General features: G+C 46.2%; 1 protein-coding gene across 2 annotated transcripts in view; it reads right to left on the bottom strand.

The window, feature by feature from the left end:
* LOC144724632 (uncharacterized) overlaps positions 1–18,634 on the bottom strand; it is a 77,163-nt gene that overhangs the window by 42,428 nt on the left and 16,101 nt on the right. For both annotated transcript variants that reach the window (XM_078603915.1, XM_078603916.1), the window contains 17 exons: positions 17,634–17,711; positions 16,342–16,386; positions 16,138–16,191; positions 14,109–14,162; positions 13,896–13,949; positions 13,112–13,165; positions 12,169–12,222; positions 11,963–12,007; positions 10,942–10,995; positions 9,875–9,919; positions 9,363–9,416; positions 4,124–4,222; positions 3,161–3,205; positions 2,229–2,327; positions 1,505–1,558; positions 781–888; positions 295–348 (listed from right to left, as the gene is read on the bottom strand). In XM_078603915.1, coding sequence (XP_078460041.1) covers positions 295–348; positions 781–888; positions 1,505–1,558; positions 2,229–2,327; positions 3,161–3,205; positions 4,124–4,222; positions 9,363–9,416; positions 9,875–9,919; positions 10,942–10,995; positions 11,963–12,007; positions 12,169–12,222; positions 13,112–13,165; positions 13,896–13,949; positions 14,109–14,162; positions 16,138–16,191; positions 16,342–16,386; positions 17,634–17,711 — 1,050 coding nt within the window. The remainder of the gene's footprint in view (positions 1–294; positions 349–780; positions 889–1,504; positions 1,559–2,228; positions 2,328–3,160; positions 3,206–4,123; positions 4,223–9,362; positions 9,417–9,874; positions 9,920–10,941; positions 10,996–11,962; positions 12,008–12,168; positions 12,223–13,111; positions 13,166–13,895; positions 13,950–14,108; positions 14,163–16,137; positions 16,192–16,341; positions 16,387–17,633; positions 17,712–18,634) is intronic.

The raw sequence follows: 18,634 nt of genomic DNA, 5'->3' as shown, positions 1-18,634 counted from the left end.
TTTGCAAAAAGTACAGGGATGGAAATATGCCCGTGAGAATCGATGATTTATACCGATTGTATGCAGAAGTACCAATTTCACATTGGTTAATGGAATGAACAAAATTGAGGTAAATGAGATGGAGGAAACAAGAAACAAAGCGAACAAGATCCCAAAATACTCGACAAGAACAGACGATTGTAGAATCGACGCCGATTGTGGCAATTCTGATTATCGTTGGGTGCCGGGGCGTAATTCGTTCACGTCTCAAATTGTGAGACGCTCATCCGTAGATAAATATGAAAACAATCGTACCTTTGGTCCAGCAAGTCCATCTTGGCCTGGGAATCCACGGTTGCCAGGAGCTCCCTAGAAAATAACACATCAAAAGTAAATCGCGTTTAATTTGCGTACAAGCCAATGTCGATGTAGAAAAGAAAAAAAAACAACCCACAACTCTTGGACGTCAGCCTGCAAGAAACGTAGCCTCAAATGTCAAAAGGACGCGCGGGGAGCCGAACCCGACGCCAACACAACGCTTGGAAAAGGTACAAAAGAACGCGCCGAGCTGCACGACAATATTTAGTTTGGCCGGTTCGGGCGTTACGCAACGAAAGCACTTCGAGTCAAAGCGGAGAGAGACGGGCTGCTTTGCTTGGCTCCATTAAAACAGCGCGAGAGAATTTCAGGCTGAGCACAGCAGGCAGACGAGGTATGTGCGAGGGGCACACGCGTGCCGCCGCCGCCGCAGCCGCCGCCGGAGGAGGAGGAGTTGCAGGAGGTGCAGGAGGTGTCACTCACTCTCTCGCCTGGAGGACCGTTAGGACCAGCTGCTCCTGGTTCTCCGCGTGCTCCCCTCTTGCCTTCCTCACCCGCCTGGCCAGGAGGTCCTTGGAGACCGGCTGGTCCCTGAACAAGTCATCGGAGGGAGACGGCGAGGAATCAATCCCATTGTTGACTCTCGTAAAAACTATTTTCTTTTTTAATTCCAAACAGTGGCGATGCATTCGTTTCGTCCGCAATATCAATCTTGAAGGAACGTACGTGCAAAATGTTCCTAAGTGCTCATAGCAGTGAATTGTCAGGGTTACAGTTAAAATATTCAAGTAACTTCAGGAGATTGCAAGGAATCAAGCCGTTGTTCATCCTAATTATTACATTTTTAAAAAGGACAGGCGATGCATCAGCTCATCCACAATATCCCATACAAATCTTAAGTTCAAAGGTTCTAAATTGTCAAGTACTCGCACAAGTTGATTATCAATGGTGGTTGCGATTGCTTGTGCGTGGTGTATCACACTACTGCTTGATTTGCCGAACACGCATCCTTGGCTTTGCTTATGGATTATTATAATTTATTAATGTTCCCTGGATACGCTGTTCATGTTTATATGCTTGCCCCATAGAGCAGCATCCTGGGGTTGGTGTGTGTAATGTTGATACTGTATATAAAACCAAGATGATAACTTATTATTATAATATTATTCAATGGTAATGTGGGGTTTAGCAGGACGTAGACACTTACAATCTCTCCCTTGGGTCCAGCCTCACCCTTGAAACCATGAGCACCTGGTTCACCCTACGAAATGAGGAATGAGACATAAAATGTTAGTATCACTTCAAAAAAACATCACATGCACTGAATACAATGCATAGAGTGCCACCATACAGTGGCACTCTATGCCGATCTTGGCACAATAAGCCAGCCCGGATATATCATGTTAATAGAAACAACATAAATGCATGGGATTAAGAACAAAAACCATGGAAATATATCCATGTAGATATTACATTTAATATCTTAATTTCAGCCAGGTCTGTCTGGGCCCACGACCCGGAAACTATCTCAGCATTCAGCACATCACACCCGGTATACCCCTCGCTGTGGCTATCGCTATTATCACATGCCTACTCTATACCCTTTGGTTCTTTCGGTAAAGTCACGTAGGTATAAAATAAAATAAATTAAATCACGACGTTTCGCTTGCAACACAAGCAATCGTCATCAGGTGGGAAAACCACAGCAATATTTCTTTTTTTGCTGAAGTGGGAGAGAGAGTTGCCATGGTAAGAGGTTATATAGGTAAGTGTGGACATATTTGACCATCAAATATGTCCACACTTGGTGGCACACCACATCCAGTACACGTCTCATTGCTGGCTCTGGTTACTAATCACGTGCCGACTGTAGCCTATCGGCGAGCTGCAAAACGTTCAGTGAGAAATTCAAAGTCCTGGGAGCTCCCCACCTGTTGACCTTTAGGCCCAGATGGTCCAGTCGCCCCCTGTGGGCCTGGAGCCCCACGTGGTCCTGGGAAACCTGGTGCACCAGCAATACCAGGAGCACCCTGCACACACGCACCAATGCACAAACACACACACACGAAAGAGGTCAGGTCAGGTGCAAGTGGGCGCTGTGCACGCATACCGAGATGCCGGCTCCAGCGCTCGGAGTGATGGTGAGCTTTTGGCTCGCACACAGTCCATGAATCGACCTCGTGCACGTCTCTCCTGACGCACAGTTAGTATGATCACGTGGCTACACCGTCAATGTTGGCACTGCGAACAAGTGATGCTGTAGGTGTCCTCGTGAATGCAATGTCATTAGAATTATATGAATGTTGTTTTTGGGCATGTAGCAAATCCCCTCCCCAAGTGGATCGATCAGTTGCCATGAGTCCGGGGTCATGATTAGATTTCTAGAATGGATGATTGTTATTTTTTTTGTCGTCTCATTTCACGCAATATTGTGTTGCATTGTATTGTTCTGCCTCGACCTTTAGAATTTCGTCGAGATTCCATTTGTCTGAATGAAACATTTCACGTATAATTTGCTTAAAATCGCCATAGATGGTATATTATTGATTCTGACCTGTGCGATTTGACGCGTGATTCGTGAGTGAAAATATTGATTTTAATCAATCAACCGATGCGTTGTCACATATGCCTAAAAGTCATCTCGGTTGCTACCGGTGCACTGATCTCATTTTTGCCACCGTCATGATAACTGTCATCAGCTGTTTTTCACCCGGGTTGGTTTGCATCGCAGTGAGGACGCAGCTTTCAGTAGCTCAAGGCCAAAAGTATACCTAACAGTAAAGTTCGCTGTGTCATGTTATGTTTGAATGCGCGCAATAAAGGTTAGGAATCTTCACGTAGATCAACGAAGCAGGATACTTACAGATGATCCTTTGGAGCCTGGGAGACCATCGGTACCAGGGTTTCCCTGTTCAAGACAAAGACACAAAGGGCATGTTAACAGTGGCGATTTGACCAATTCACCTGGAAATTCACCTGATCCCATCAGATCTGGGAAGCTAAGAAGGTTCGTGCCTGAATATCGCTTGGATGGCGTGCACATTATAGGCTGCTGCAGGGCTCTGTGGAGGGTAGCGGAGGGCGGTGCAGCAAACCATGCCGTTGTACTGTACTTCTAAGCTCCCGCATCTATGTCGCCTGCTTTCACCAACCCGCACTGACCAGTGTGGTGAAGTATGGTCAAATAACCCCACAACGTGCATGAGAGGGCCATCATCTTCCAGCAGTGGATTGACATTGCTGGCAGAAGTGCGAGCACAGTAGTTCATTGCACTGTGATTTACGAATCCACTAACCTGAGTTAAATTCCCTGCCACGGCTAACATTATTGGATGGGCTGGATTCTACTTTTGTTATGTACTGAACCAAACAATGAGCACAGCACTGGGTCTAATAATGTCGCTCCAATATGACAAGAACATTACACGTTAATCCCTTTTAACTTCCTTACAAAGAGATAGTTTGCTTTATTCCATCTTTTTTGTTGCAGTTTTATCTAAATCCAACGCACATTTGGGAACTTTAACAGGATTTTCATTAAGCCAGTGGTGGTGGGTGCTTTTGGTCTTTCCCCCACCCCTCTCCTAAGAAAGATGGACATTCCATCTCTTATGAAACGCACTCTCTTCTGATATTAGGAAATCTAGATTGAAAACTCATTCCTTCAGAACCGCTTTTTTCTGTTTAACCCCCCACCCCCACCGCACGCTCCGATTAGCGCGGTCGGCTGCGTGCGGTTGCGAAAGAAGCTCAACGTACATGCACGCACGGGCACATCCATACGTTCTGTGGGAGACTGTGATCACGTGCAGATGGATCGACTCACGGGAGCTCCGCTGGGTCCGGAAGAGCCGGGGGCACCTCCTTCTCCTCGGGCACCTTGCGCTCCTTCGGGTCCTCTTGCTCCAGTGGGGCCTGCCTCTCCCTGTGCGACACGAACACACACAAGAGCGGTATTCCCCTCGTTGTTCGCCGCGAGGGATACGTTCCGGAGATGCTAGTGAATCGAGCATTTTCGCGGGGGTAATGGTGTTGGCCTACGAGTGTCGTACGCGCAACGTCTGCAGATGCTTCTAGAAAGCTTGGAGAAGTTCTCTCTCTCTCTCTCTTGTCTCTGTCATCTCTTTATCTCATCACTTTGTCCCTCATCACTTTATCTCGTCGCTTTCTTTCTATCTCTCTCTCTCTCGACGCAGTCATGTCGGGTTCCAGATGCCAAAATCGCGGATAGCAAGTTCGTGTACAAGGAGGGAATACTGAACACACACAAACACACATACATACACGGATGGGTGACCAGCATAAACAGGTTTCCAGATGGCCGGAGAGCCAAGAGGGCCGAGTTGGCACCGAGATCCTCGATTTTTAAAATCCACTTTTCAGAAATTATTCTTTTCAAGGTGGCTGGTCAACTCAGACGTCAGAGTGCAGAGCCAACATCACTGAAATTCTGAGATCGAATTGTGGGTTCTTAAGTTATCGAATGTCTGATCACTGATGACTACCAAAACAAAAAATAATATTTAAGAAGTAAATTCAAATTTTTGCAGTTATTTTGGATTCATTTTAGCCCGACTAAAATATAGGTTGACTTTCATGCGACAACCTTGTATCAGAATGTGTGGAGGGAGCATCTTTTTGGCAGCCACTATCTGACACACAGGGCTCACTGCTCCGCGATATTCCCAAGCAGATTGTTTCTCTCGTAGCATGCAGCCAGTAGCATAGTTTGAATAAATTAGGAATAATTAAAACATCATAAAAAAGGGATTAATTAGCTAGAGGCTCCACAACAACAACACTGCCACCCCCCCCTCCCCACTTAAACACAAAGTGAAGTAGGGTCACACACACTCATTCACATGCCTCATTCCACCCAAAAATCCTTCTTATCTGCTTGGCTGCATGCCTGTGTGACCAGCTGCAGGTTCCTTCATGTGCCCATCTGCTTTCTCTCCACAAGGCTTCCGCTCTGCTCACACGAGGCCTGTACACTCTGCCCCCTAACGGTGGAATATTGGCAGACGTGGCCCGCGCTAACCATCCCACGTGAACCAACAATTCAATTAACGTAGTCCCAAAAGCAGAGTGAGCTGCCAGTCTTCACTTCACACGATGGAAACGCAGCGATTTCTGAAACTACAATAAGTATTATTTCGCCATTAACACGTTAATGTGTCCAGTCAAAAGACCTCGAGACAGCAGTGCATTCCCGCAGATCTGAGGCACTGCACACTGCTTTTGTAACAACGTCTTGCTGCCCTCCACATTTCCTAAGGCCAGGGTGTCAGGGTTGCCACCTATCCTAGGTGTCCAGGAAGAGGTGGCAAGCTTTTTACGAATTAAAAATGTTTTACTTATTTTGGTCTTTTGCGGAACACAGACATTTCTGCGTCGACATGCTGAGTCACACTTCACGTATAAAGGGGCACTGATGCCACATTTTAATTCAACTTTTGGTGAAATCTCTATCGGTTACATGTATGTCACTCTCCTGCCCATGACATGCGCTGGTTATTCTGGAGTGGCATCCCCAGAAGAGGGTGATATTCCAAAGTAGTTCCGAGCTGCTACGACCAGCACCCATGCTGCGCTCGAGAAAGAAGGGAGGGCGCTTGGAGGTTTATTTAAGTAATGTCTTTCCCCCATCAAATGTCCCGTGAAAAGAGATATTTATTTTGCAAAATGTTTTTTTTCGTTTTGAGGCTTGGTGGGACTGAACAAGCAAACCCTCTAGGGGAATGTCTGCCTTCTAAGCACTCCCCTCTCTCTGTCTCTCTCTTTCTTCACACACACACACACACAATCCAGTTCTTCTCATTAGCAGCGATTAACATTCCTGGCGAATCCAGGAAATATCAACCTCGTCCTCCTGAATGAACAGCTTGTGTGTACACGAGACAACAAGGATGGAGTGAAATTGGCAAGCAATGTTTTTTTTTTCTTTGTAACCAGTCTATTTTCACGTGAGGCAAGTAATTTGGCCCACCGATGGAACAGGCCTCGTATATTTGTGTTTTTATTTATTTATTGTGAGTGAAACCAATTAACCTCTGGGATGTAATAATTAGTCTTGGACATATTTAAGCTATATTCCAGCAATGCAGCCCTCAAAGACCATCATAATTTACATTAGTCACTCAACAAAAACTATGGATGACTATATATTGCAGTGAGTTCAAACTGCCATTAAATAAATATTTATGAACAAATAATGTGTGTGTTGCAAGCACAAAGAAACCAGATGATGTTCGACTAATTGTGGGTTCTCAGGCAATTACGTGTCGAGTGAAAACTATCGGGAGAAAAAAAAGTTGAGTTTATAATTGTAACACACTGCCTGTTAATGAGTCTTTAAAAGGACGCTATGGCCGTAATGGCCAATACTAATTTAAACAAACGACAGATACATGCCACCTACACGCATTGCATTGGAGAGTGGTCAATTCGTACCTCCGACTAGCACAGTTGGCTACGTACTGTGCGAAAGAAGTTCAACACACATGCATATTGGCCTGAAAGTGACACTATAACCCGGCAAAACCCAGCTAGGGCATATCGGGGAGGAACAGGTCGAATTCCTTTTCAACTCCAGAAACTCTACAGCTGTGGTTCATCTCCCATGGCACCTGATATGAATACTTTACAGAAGGGGCTTTAATGTTGACAAATAGGTAGACGGACGATGATTCAACGGATTGGGGTGGCCACCGTCAACTGGAACACAGTCGGTTCCACTTGAAGTTCAAATATAAAAACCTGAGCCCGATCTCATCAGAACTTCGAGAGCTAAGCAGGGTTCAGTCTGGTTAGTACTGGAATGGGAGACTGCTTGAGATAACCTGGTGTTGTAGTCTTGTGCTGAGAGGGGGCAGTGCAGCCATGGGTTATTTAATCAATCTGTGTGTAACGTGTAGTGTTATCTCCTCGTATATAATGGTATTCTCTAAAACTTTGGTTTCCAATCACATTCCAAGCACCCATTAATGGAATTGGCCAAACATCCCAATGCATAACTCTCCTGACTAAAGAGTCTTGAGACTCTGAGACTTGAGTGGATAAATTAAATACATTATTATTTATTCTAGATTTGAAGATTTCGTGACTGCAATGATTCATATTCTTAGGTTCTTTCGGTAAAGTCACGTAGAAGGGAAATAATAAAAATAAAACATAATAAAATAATTCTCACGACGTTTCGGCCACAACGCATGCAGTTCTTGGCTGCTTGCGTTGTGGCCGAAACGTCGTGAGAATTATTTTATTTTGTTTTATTTTTATTATTTTTTATTTCCCTTCTACGTGACTTTACCGAAAGAACCAAGAAGAAGCTTCAATTGAGGTTTTTTTTTTTTTATCGGCGTGCGATGCCTAAGTGTGGTTCACAGCGTGCTACTTGATTTGCTCCGAACCAGCTTGACTTTGGTGCGCTAATCAAGCACCTTAGCATGCACTTCCTGTCGGCATAGGCATTCATTTCCCACAGATTAATTCAGCGGATGAAATCTCAGCATCTGAATAAGATGATTGATGGCTTGGTGAGGCCTTCATCCAGTGGTCGATTTCCCATGGCTCCCGATAATTTAGAATTTTAATATATTACATTCTATTGCAATAGTATATATACGTGTGTTAATTGGTCATTCGCTTAGCAAAAATCTAAAGTTTATACTGAAATTGCAGTCCAGTAATAATGACCATCGCTTTACTCTGAATACTTCTCAAATTAGTACAATTTTACAGAACATATTAACACATATACCATAACAGAGTATCAACTGTTATATTTTTCTCATGCTGTATACATTACTGCATCACGTGATCGCTAACTGCTAGAACAGACATTAATCTACCATTGGATTGGCCATGGCTAATGATAACTGTATAGATGGTAATATTCATAATTATGTTTAGTCATATACTGCGAAAATGTCATTACTACCACGCTGCAAATCTTTGTTAAACATGAGTTTTATATTACCATCATTTACTCAACTGCCAATCAAACAAATGTGCGTTGGAATACTCATGCATAGCTTGCCACATCACGAACTGCCAGGCAGTGATTTGCATAATGAGATAACTGACTCCTGGGTTATGGTGCTTTAAGGGGTCAGGTTATTATCAAGCACAATGAATCATTTTTAATATATTAATAAATCACTTTAACACACACACGTACATATTATAAATATCCTAATTTTATCTGGCAGTCGAGATAACGACGCTGTAGTTCATCACCGTAATGCTGATTAGAGGAATGTGGCTTCCGCTGGATATGCCAAAGCATCAGAGGGGAATGGGCCTCCAGGCCGAAGCTCTCGGGGAAAATATATTGGGGAAAAGGCCAAGAAGTAAAAATGTGACATTCGTTGACCTAAAGAAAGGGCGACCTTGTGAATAAACGAAGAGGCTAGCACAAGATCGTACAGACTGGACGGAACCTTGAATCAAGAACCTGCACATAGGCAGAACATTCTAGAAGACGATGCGATGCTAGTCATTGTAAATTGTTTCCCAGTTTGTAAATGCAGACAATTCCACTATTAGGAGGCATCACAATTTCCCTGAAAGGCAATTTACCTGAAATTAGACAGGTCACATTGGCACGATAATCCGTCAGAGTCGGGTCACCCGCACACAGGTGACAGCCTAAACGCTGCTCATATACTGAAATTTCCACTCCAGTAAACCCTCGTTACTCAAGGCAATGGGAGGTAGGGCTATCCCAGATTAAATAAAAATTCAGATAATGCAAAACATGTAGGTCTATACAATGGTGGGGGGGGGGGAACGTGGAAATGTTTAATCACTTTTTTATGTCTTCCGAAAGTAACGTGTACACTAAGTCACTGACCCGCGACGAGTTAAGAGCAGCTAGTAATTAAAAGAGGACACCGGTAATGCTAATTGGGTCCCCCCCCCCACCCACAAGCGTGAGTGATATCCGCAATCAGGAAAAATCCACCCACAGAAAATCAAGAGTCAGCTGCATTAATGTGACAGGTGCAGGGTGCCCATCTGGTCCCACAAGGAGTGGGTTTTGCGGAGCTCGGATGACTCACCTTCGTTCCGGGAGCACCTGGGAAGCCAGGAGATCCAGCGGGTCCAGTTGGGCCCTGCAGACAGCAAGCAGAAATGTAGAATCGATGTGTCGAGATGCGCAGCAAAGGACACACGTAACTTTCCATTGATACAAAGCTTACTGCGACATCGGCGCATGGTCTACGTTTCTCGATCTGTGAAGCTGACGAAATGTCAACTCGTTCATCAATGAATTATGCCCTATAAGAGGAAACAAAATCGACTGGGTGACGTTTCGGGAAATGGACCTTCTCTCTGGAACACTAGGGAAGCGTTGTTATTTACGGACGTGTGCTGAGTTTTGGTTATTTTCACTGATGCACCACTCCCAATGCACCACAACGCATATTTATTGTTTCAGGCTGAAGGTGACGATCCATCTCCATGGTCACGGCGTGTGTGATAAACGCGTCGCCGCAAACCGGCCGAGAGCAGAAATTGTTTCGCGCGATTGTGCGCGACGTTTCGATTTGTTTGAGAATGTCATACTCACAGGGGGGCCAGCAGCTCCTGCTTGACCATCAGATCCACGAGCACCCTGCAACAAGTCGTCACAAGGCAATGATCAACCACAAAGCCAGCGCGCCGAGCTCACTGCGGCCCCATCAATGCCGGTCGCATTTGTCGTAGGACCACGAGCGACGGGGACGGCATCGGGGAGGCCTGCCTTCGTCGAGCAGTGGAGAGAAAACTGCCTTTTGGCGTCATCTGGTCCAACCCATGTGAGACTAGGTACTAAGGAAAGCTGTCTCGGGTGTGGACCAATCAACTTCAAGGACAGTGCACATTATCAGAGTTATGTCTTTTGTTTGTATTATGACTGCAGGTATTGCGGTCTATGCAAACATGACTCCTTGTAAAAAGGTGTCAGTTTTGTTGCCAGATAGAAGGGTAAAAAAACAATTATGCTGACGATTTGTTAAGAGAACTAAACACACGCGCGCCGATGGTGCTGCTGTAGTGGCTAGGGTGCTAACGGAGGTGGCGTTGAACGCGAATTGACTGCAGTGACAACTGTGCCCATTCGTCTTGCAGGCCGGTGCCACACCGTACAGCTTGTGCCGCGTAGGGACAGTTGCCACTCGGGGTCCCCTTGTCTGGACTGCAGCAGGGCATTGGACTGGCTTGAGCTGAGTTTGACAAGGTATTTAAGCGCAACATGTGTTCGTGTGACTGCGGTTCTGTACACGCGGTCCAAAGACTGTCGTGAAACGGATATGATTGTAATTCGCGTCTCCAAGGACTCTTTACTGATGCGGTTCTCAGGAAGACTTCTCAGGTTTTGATCACCGCTTTCATCTGTCTCCGTCCGTGCCAGCGCGCCGGAAAATACTTCCGTACCACCTCCAGTATAGTCATTTCGCAATGACTGTGGCTGAGATGGCATCTCAGCTGCTTTAAGTCGCGAAGGCACTTGAGCTCCCTATGCATGCGAATCCCTATTCGTATGGCTGTGCACAAAGGTTATCCGAACAAGGTGACAGGAGTCCTGCAATGAGGACAACTGCTGCTCGTGAGATGACGATGGGTGGCGCGTGCGAGCGGTTGGGCTCAACTCACGGCAGGCCCAGCGGGTCCTGGACGGCCCCTCTCGCCGGGCAGACCACGGGGACCCTGCAAGAAGAAACACGCAGCAGCAGCAGCACGTGGGTGAGTGTCCGTGAGCTTTACAGGTGAAGTCGTAACAACAACGCTGCAACTAGTGGCGGCCTGTTTCTAGGGGCTTGTGGGGTCGGACCCCACTCATGATACCCCCCCCCCCCCCATTAACTTTACTTACCTGCACATGAAAAAAAAAATTCGCCTACAATTAGCACGGTTGGCTGCATATGGTGCGAAAGAAGTTCGGCGTACATATTATAAGCCTCGCACACTCACCCCCTTCCCTTCCGTTGGACATCCGTGCTCCACGAATATATTGAGCCATTGGCTCCAACACGTGGGAAATCGGTGCCACTGCCATCTATTGTTGTCTTTAATGTATTCGAAATAGATTCAACGTTCTTACTCGCGATTTGTTATGAAACAGTTTTTACAATACAATGTGAGTTTACGAAGCATTTCAATTCAGCATGGAGCATCTTGTGTCTCCCCCCCCCACCCCCCCCCATCAAAGATTCGACGATTCTGCTCGATTGTGTGTCTCGTGATTTTATTCGACAACGTATTCTCTGCTGTTTCTTGATTTACTGCGTCTTGTTTACGCAATTTAGCTAATCTCTTTCGCCAAAATGTAACCTTGGCATAACACGTGCACGTGATTTGTACAAAGTGTAAATAACCGATAGAAACGAAAGTATATTGACACAGCTGACTGTGATGGGAGCAACCTGGACAAAACGTATGATGTTTGGTGAAGTGGAAGGAAAATGTAAACGATGTGGTCTCGAGACTATATCGGACGTAGTTTTTTTTTTAACATGTCCGGGAGGACCATATGAAACCATCGCTATAGCAGCGACGGCGAACATTGCAAGGAGTGCAGCGGTGTCCAGCACAGAGGTCGGGAATACTCGGTTACGAGTGAGAATGACGAGGAGAGAGAGAGAGACAGAGACAGAGGGGGACATTGAATACCCACCATGGGCCCAGGTGCTCCATTCTCTCCCGCAGCTCCATTCTCGCCCTGCAACAGACGCGCTCAGATCAGCTCGGCGCTCAGACTGCTTTAGACAATCGAGTGATTGTTAAACACGCGCGAGCGGCATCGATCTTTTAAAAAAATATATACATTAAATCGCCATTGTTATCGTAAGCGTCGTCCTGAAATGCGACTCGTTTGCACACCTTGGCTCCAGCAGCTCCATCCTCACCCCTGGCTCCGTTCAACCCAGGGTAACCCTGCAACGATAAGCAGGAGAATCGTCAGCGTCGCCGTCATTAGTCAGTGCCAATCAAGGCAGCTTGAACGGCGGCACCAGAGCGACGAATCGACTCGCAAAACCAAACGCTGCTGAATGGCTAGAGGGACAACCTAGGCGTAGATTTTCGCACGTTTGTTTGCCGTTCCAAAACGACCGGTTGCTTGTCTCTGCATGATGCCGCACGGGAGTAGAGGAAGATTCGTACGTGTGGTATTCGCAGCATTTATTTCACCGCAAGGCTATACCAGGAGCGCGCTAAAACACGCGAAGAAATGCACACGATTTTACTGCAATGCATCGCACCGTTTAGGTAATGAAGCCACTTACTAACGAATTAGTTAATGAGTGCAATTTTGCGGAATGTATCGGATATTATTACGATGTGACTTATTTAGGTAAAATACGATTAATTTCACATGTTATTCGCCTCAACTAAAATCACAGTTTAATGTCGAATTAAAGAGCAAGCCGATATCAGTTTTCACAGTTATACATTACTTGGCGTTCATTGACTGTCAGTGGATTGCACAAATTGAATTCATGTTTTTCTTTTAATCGTGCAAAACATTGAACTGTAAGCTGCATACACATATGTGTGGGTATTATTGTCGTTCATGCAGAACATTTCACTTGACACAATTATTAGATCTGTACGCAACAGGTTTGGATGCATTTCTAAATTTGCTGAGATTATCGCACGAACTGCCACAATGTGGACTGTCAGCCTTTTCAGCTTTCTAAACACCTCCACAGACTTCATGGCTAGACCTGAACGCGCCATTTATTGGAAACCTTTCATATTTTTGCAGGCTATGCACGTGCACATTGCGTGTGATATGTCAATCCACGTTGGTGTCCTAACTTACTCGGTGACCCTTGACACCTGGAAGACCGGGCGTCCCGGGGAAACCTCTTGCACCCTGGGTAAGCAAGAGAGACAAAGAGTGAGAACAAGAGACAGGGACAATGACACGGTCAGTTAACTAAACAATGGAGCAGGGAAGAACGCGATTCAGAACGAGTGCAGCCAAATGAAAAACACGAAGCTCTTTGCGACGCGGTGATGATGATGATGATAATAATGGGCAATGAGGTGTGGCCGCTGGGGTTGCCACCTCTGCAGTGGAATAATAAAATCGGATCATATCCCGAAGTTTTAGCAAACCACTGGAGCTATGCACTTTTAAATCTAGATTGAAAACAAATTTCTTTAGAACTGCTTTTTGTGTTTAGTATTGTTGTCCTTCACCCGCACCTGTGATTATCACGGTTTCCTACGTCCGGTGCGAAAGAAGTTCAACATACAGACAGACGTCACGGAGAGAAAAATATCTTCTAGATTTGAAGCTTTCGTGACTGCAAGGATTCATACTCTTAGTTCTTTCGGTAAAGTCACGTTTTATTTTTATTAATTTTTATTTCATTTTTTACCTACGTGACTTTACCGAAAGAACTAGAAAAATATCTCGCAATACCGAAACGGGGGGAGAACTCCGCGCAAATGTCCTAAATGTACGTACTTGTTTTTACGCATCTGACAAAAACGAGGACATTTAACGTAGCTGCCTCACAACGAGGAGGCTGCCGGGAAATCCAGGATCGGTGGCGACCTGGGTGGCCGTGTTTAGCTGCAGAGGTCATCTTACTCACCTGTGGGCCTGCGGGACCACGCTCGCCAGACTTTCCAGGTTTCCCAGCATCGCCCTGTAAGGGAGCAGCAGAAAGGCACGTGACATTAGCAGGTTTACATCACCCCCCACCACGACAACATGTCATTGTAAAAAAGAAATGTACACAAATTGTCAAAATATTCGCAAATGTATATACGGGGTATGTCTTTTTAAATACTGTATAAATACTCACATCGTCACCAGGTTTCCCAGCTGGGCCAGGTGGACCCCTAGGTCCCAGAGGGCCCTAAAAACAAGACAAAAAAAAACAACACATGTAAAGCTCACCTCTTCTCCATTCACCATCCCCTTCCTCTTCCATCCCCTCGCCCCTCCACTCTGTCTGTCCCTCCCCTCCCTGTAGCCCTTTCTTGACCTCCATGTGCCCTCTGTTGCTCTCCTTCATTCCTCGGCCCTTGCACTGTCCCTGCCATCTAGATCAGTATTTTGTTACTGCTTTTTAAACTACGTAAAGCGCCTTAATCTAAGGTGCTCTATAAATATGAAAATAGACAATATTTTGTGTAAACTATGATGCATTGTTGTTGTCAGCCTATGGCTGCCTACTGCTATACAAAGGCATCTCTTATTGTATTCCATCCCTTTCCTGAGTTGTAAAGCCATAGAGGGACTCTATGGTATCACAAAAAGCAAACCAGTCTTGTGAAATAATTAAGATAAATCCAACATTGTGGAGCGTTGATTTCATTGAAAATAATTAGTGCGCAACGGTGAACTTCCTTGAGCTAATGACTGCAGCAATACGGATGCAGCTTGCTGATCGGCAGGTCTCGTGGTGGCGTAAAGTGTGGGTTTCTCCCACCACTTCCAAGGCATCTAGCCAGCGTGGAGGAGTAGGCTAAATCACCCTCGAGAAGAGACCGTCTATAGCTTTCTCCGATCGAGGCCCTTCTCTGCTAGCAGTGGCATGAGCAAGCAATTGCAGGGTTCAACCTTTACCCGGCCAGCATCAGATACTAAATCTTCAAGGTCATATTTGTCAGGAGAACAAAAAGGCAGAGCTGAGGGTAGACCATAGTTTAAATAGAAATGAAAAATTGCATTGGTCTTTTAGTGACCTTTACAGCATTGAATACAAATTAATAGCCAATGATTAAATATTGACACTGGCTTTACTCAATTTAAGCGTTATAACGAACCTCCACCGATGTTGCTTGATAACTGCGTCTTTGATTGAGGTCAGTGGTTTGTTACACCGAAGCTTTGCTCCAAAAATATCGACTCGCTGTGTTTGGCTATTTTTGAAGAAGTGTAATGTACAGATAATGTGTTGGCCTTGGTGCACAAGCACAACAAACAAAAACTCAGCACATTTTCAACGGCACTGAATATGTAATGTATACAGCAGATATAATCGGTGGCATTTTGGCCATTTGCTTTGAAGAAGAGCCATTGCCCAGAATGTTGCCTATGTTATATATATATATGTCCTTGTGAGGCAACAATGTTATTGGTGAATGTATTGCGGTGTTTTTGTTTGTTTTATCTACAGACTGGGTGAAGCAATGTTGGGCAGTTATTATCGCGCTACTTAACCCAGTGACTCGAGTTCGATTCCTGGCCTTGTCTAACACCAGTGGCAAATGAAATCTGAACTGGTCCTGGGCTCGACCCTGACCAGTGAACTGAAGTAAAGGTCAAACACCCTGCCCCACATCCCCACCACCATGACGGACATGGATAGGGGAGGCCTCATTCAGAAGTATATATTGAAATTTTTGTAATTTAAAATAGGTGCAGGAGAATGGCCAATAGGTTATGAATAATAGTACGGTGATAATAATTATGACATTCATGTCGCGCCAGATTTTGCAGATAGGTCAACAACTCAGACGCATGGAGGTAAGCTCAGGGCTGCTCGAAAGCCTGACCAAACAGATGAGGCCTTTAGATGTTTCTTAGAAGTCATAATGCATTTGATGTTGCGGACGTGCAAAGGGATAGAGTTCCACACCGAGGGGGCGACAGCAGGGAACCGACGTGAAGCTGTAACAGTTCGAGACTTTGGTGTGATTGCCAAGACATCTCCACGCGGGGGCCTCCTCAATTTGGCCCAAGATGAACCCGTTTTGACAGCAGCACAAATGACGTCTGCCTTCCATTTTTGTTTTTCTTTAAAAGTCACCGCTTTTTGTCTTTGGACCACTCGAGGCCAACAAGAGAGGGTCGACCTCGCGGGGCCATTTGTTGGAGATACTCACAGCGGCGCCAGTCTCTCCGGGTTCGCCAGGAGATCCTTGGAATCCTTGAGGGCCCTACAGAGCGACGATGAAAAACGTGTCATCCCGCTGGGCAGGTAATGTCCCGATCCGTTACATTGGCAACAAAACAAAGAAAGCACATTCTGTGATCGTTGGCTCGAAATCAAAACGTTAAAAAAATAAAATATGCAAGGTTTGACTTACAGGGGATCCGGATGGTCCGGGAGGTCCTCTTGGTCCCATAGGTCCCTGTTAGAAAAATATAAAGAAATTGCAAAGGTAATTTACGTGTCTCGGTGTGTATGCGCGTGCATGTGATGGGGGAAGACATACATTCAGGTGGACAGATGCAGTGGTCAAAGATGTAGATGAGAAAGAGTTGAGAATCAACGAAGCAGTAAACCCGGCTATAGGAAGAGAACTACGGTGGAAATTAGTTCAGCCATCATCATCATCATCATCGCTAATGATCTGACAGAAGCTATAGATGTTGATGAATATCAAATCAAGTAATTCTTGTGTGAGCAGAGCAATGTCATGAAACGTGCGAACGGCGCCCTATCAAGCCGATTCCGTTGCGTGCGATCGCCCAAGAGGGGCCCTCTTTGGCCATCACAAAAGCGGCAATCGCGAGAATGTTCTTTACACTCGCAGCGCTCGCGAGAGCCCAGCGGGACCTCGCGCCGCGAGCCATCGCTCGCGGCGCCGCCGACGGTCGGAAGCGTCGCGCCAATTGCGAGATCCTGCTGCTACTTCTCTCCCACTTCGCTCGTCGGTGTCAACGTGGAGAGCACCTCGCACGCCGCGTTCGCAGAGCGTGAGCCACACAGGTGATGGTGCACGAGCCGGGGGTGCGGGAGAAAAAAGTGTGCGCATGAAGAGGTCTACGGGCTCACGGGTACTGCGCTGAGGGTGGCAAATGTAGAGGTCAAATAAAGTCCACCCGAATTTGACTTGTCTGGAGGAAAAGTCGTTTATACACTCCAGTAAAATATCAACTTGTAGTGTTTTTATGGATGTTACAGTTCACTCTCCCACCTCTCCCCCTCAAGTTAGGGGTTACGATTTCGTTTCAAGATTTGATCAATGTTTTCGTCTGATATCGTTTCTCGCGTGTCATTAGTTGCAGTGGCCTGAAGGTAACCGTTCATAATTATCGCCAATCGTGAACAAATGATTCGCACGCGCGCGACTTGACGCTTGAAGTGTGCGGCGTGAATTTGCTTTGAGTACATTTAACGAGGAGAATACAATGCCGGCACAAAAACGTTTCCGGGATATAATAACTTCAAACGAGTTCCGCCCCTTCGCTCCTCTCACCAAGCCGCACCGAACAGCGTGGTAAAGTATGGTCAAACAACCTCCTACAAACGAGATGGCATGCAGGGCCCTTCCTCCGGTCGTGGATTAGCACGAAGGCCTGCTGAGTGATCGTTTAAGCGTGACCGGCTGTGCTGAAGCAGCATCTACACTGGTCAGGTGAACAGGCGTCTCACCATGGGGCCTTGCAGAGCTCCGAGCTGAGCGCCACCAGACTTCTCATCAAAGCCACCTGCCATCTGAGCGGCAAAGTTCTGGAGGGGAACAAGGCAGAAGAGAGACAGAGAATGAATACCCACGGCGCATCGCAGAGCGTGACTTGTCCAGCAGTCCCTTGAGTTTACAGATGAGATCAAGTACGCAAACTTACTTTTGTTATCACAGTTTGGTGAGCAGAGGCCAAAAGGCCCAACATTACCAAGCGAACAGCAACAAACGGCACTCTTGAAGGTGTAATCGATAAGCATCGTGAGTTTTAATGAGATATCGCCTGGGTCATGGTGTGCCGCTAATTACAACACACGACACCGCTAAATGCGTGAAACTACTGGTCCACGAAGAAAAGAGGACCCTTGTACAGTGGCGGTAAATCTGTTGTCCATTGTTTTACTATGGGTGGCTGGATATGAGCTCTTGACCCGACTACCGGCCGTTACTTTTCAGCACTTGCTATATACTAAGGGGATAATCCGGGCTGACATAAACCTGAAGAGGCCCTCGGCCATTCACAAAGACACGGCCGTTGAACGCATGTGACTTTGAAAGGGAAAAAAGCGAAGTTCAGAGCATTGGCATCCGAACACCTGCAGAGGGCCACATTGAACACATTCTACAACTTGTTTTGCAAGGCCGCGGACTCTTACAAAGGGATTTTGTTGTTGGTTATTGTTGTTGTATTCAATAGATTTGATCTCAGAAACTGAGCAGATTTAAACCCGGTTCGTACTTAGGGTGGCAGCACTGCCTGGGGGATGCGAGGCGTTTTGGGCTTGGACTGCCAGATGGCACTGGTGGAGTGACGAGATGTTACCCGCCTCCCCCTGGCACACGGCAGGTGCGTGGGTTCGATCCCGGTCCTGACGCCTGCACACTTGGAGTTTCCATGTCTCTCTCCGTCTGGTCGCGCGGATTTTTCCCCAGCTCCTACCAGTTTTTCCCCTCTACAATTCGAATCAAC

The sequence above is a fragment of the Lampetra planeri genome, chromosome 21 (genome assembly GCF_965212315.1).
Source record: "Lampetra planeri chromosome 21, kcLamPlan1.2.h2, whole genome shotgun sequence".
Taxonomy (NCBI): domain Eukaryota; kingdom Metazoa; phylum Chordata; class Hyperoartia; order Petromyzontiformes; family Petromyzontidae; genus Lampetra; species Lampetra planeri.
This window is presented reverse-complemented; position numbering and strand designations above follow the sequence as displayed.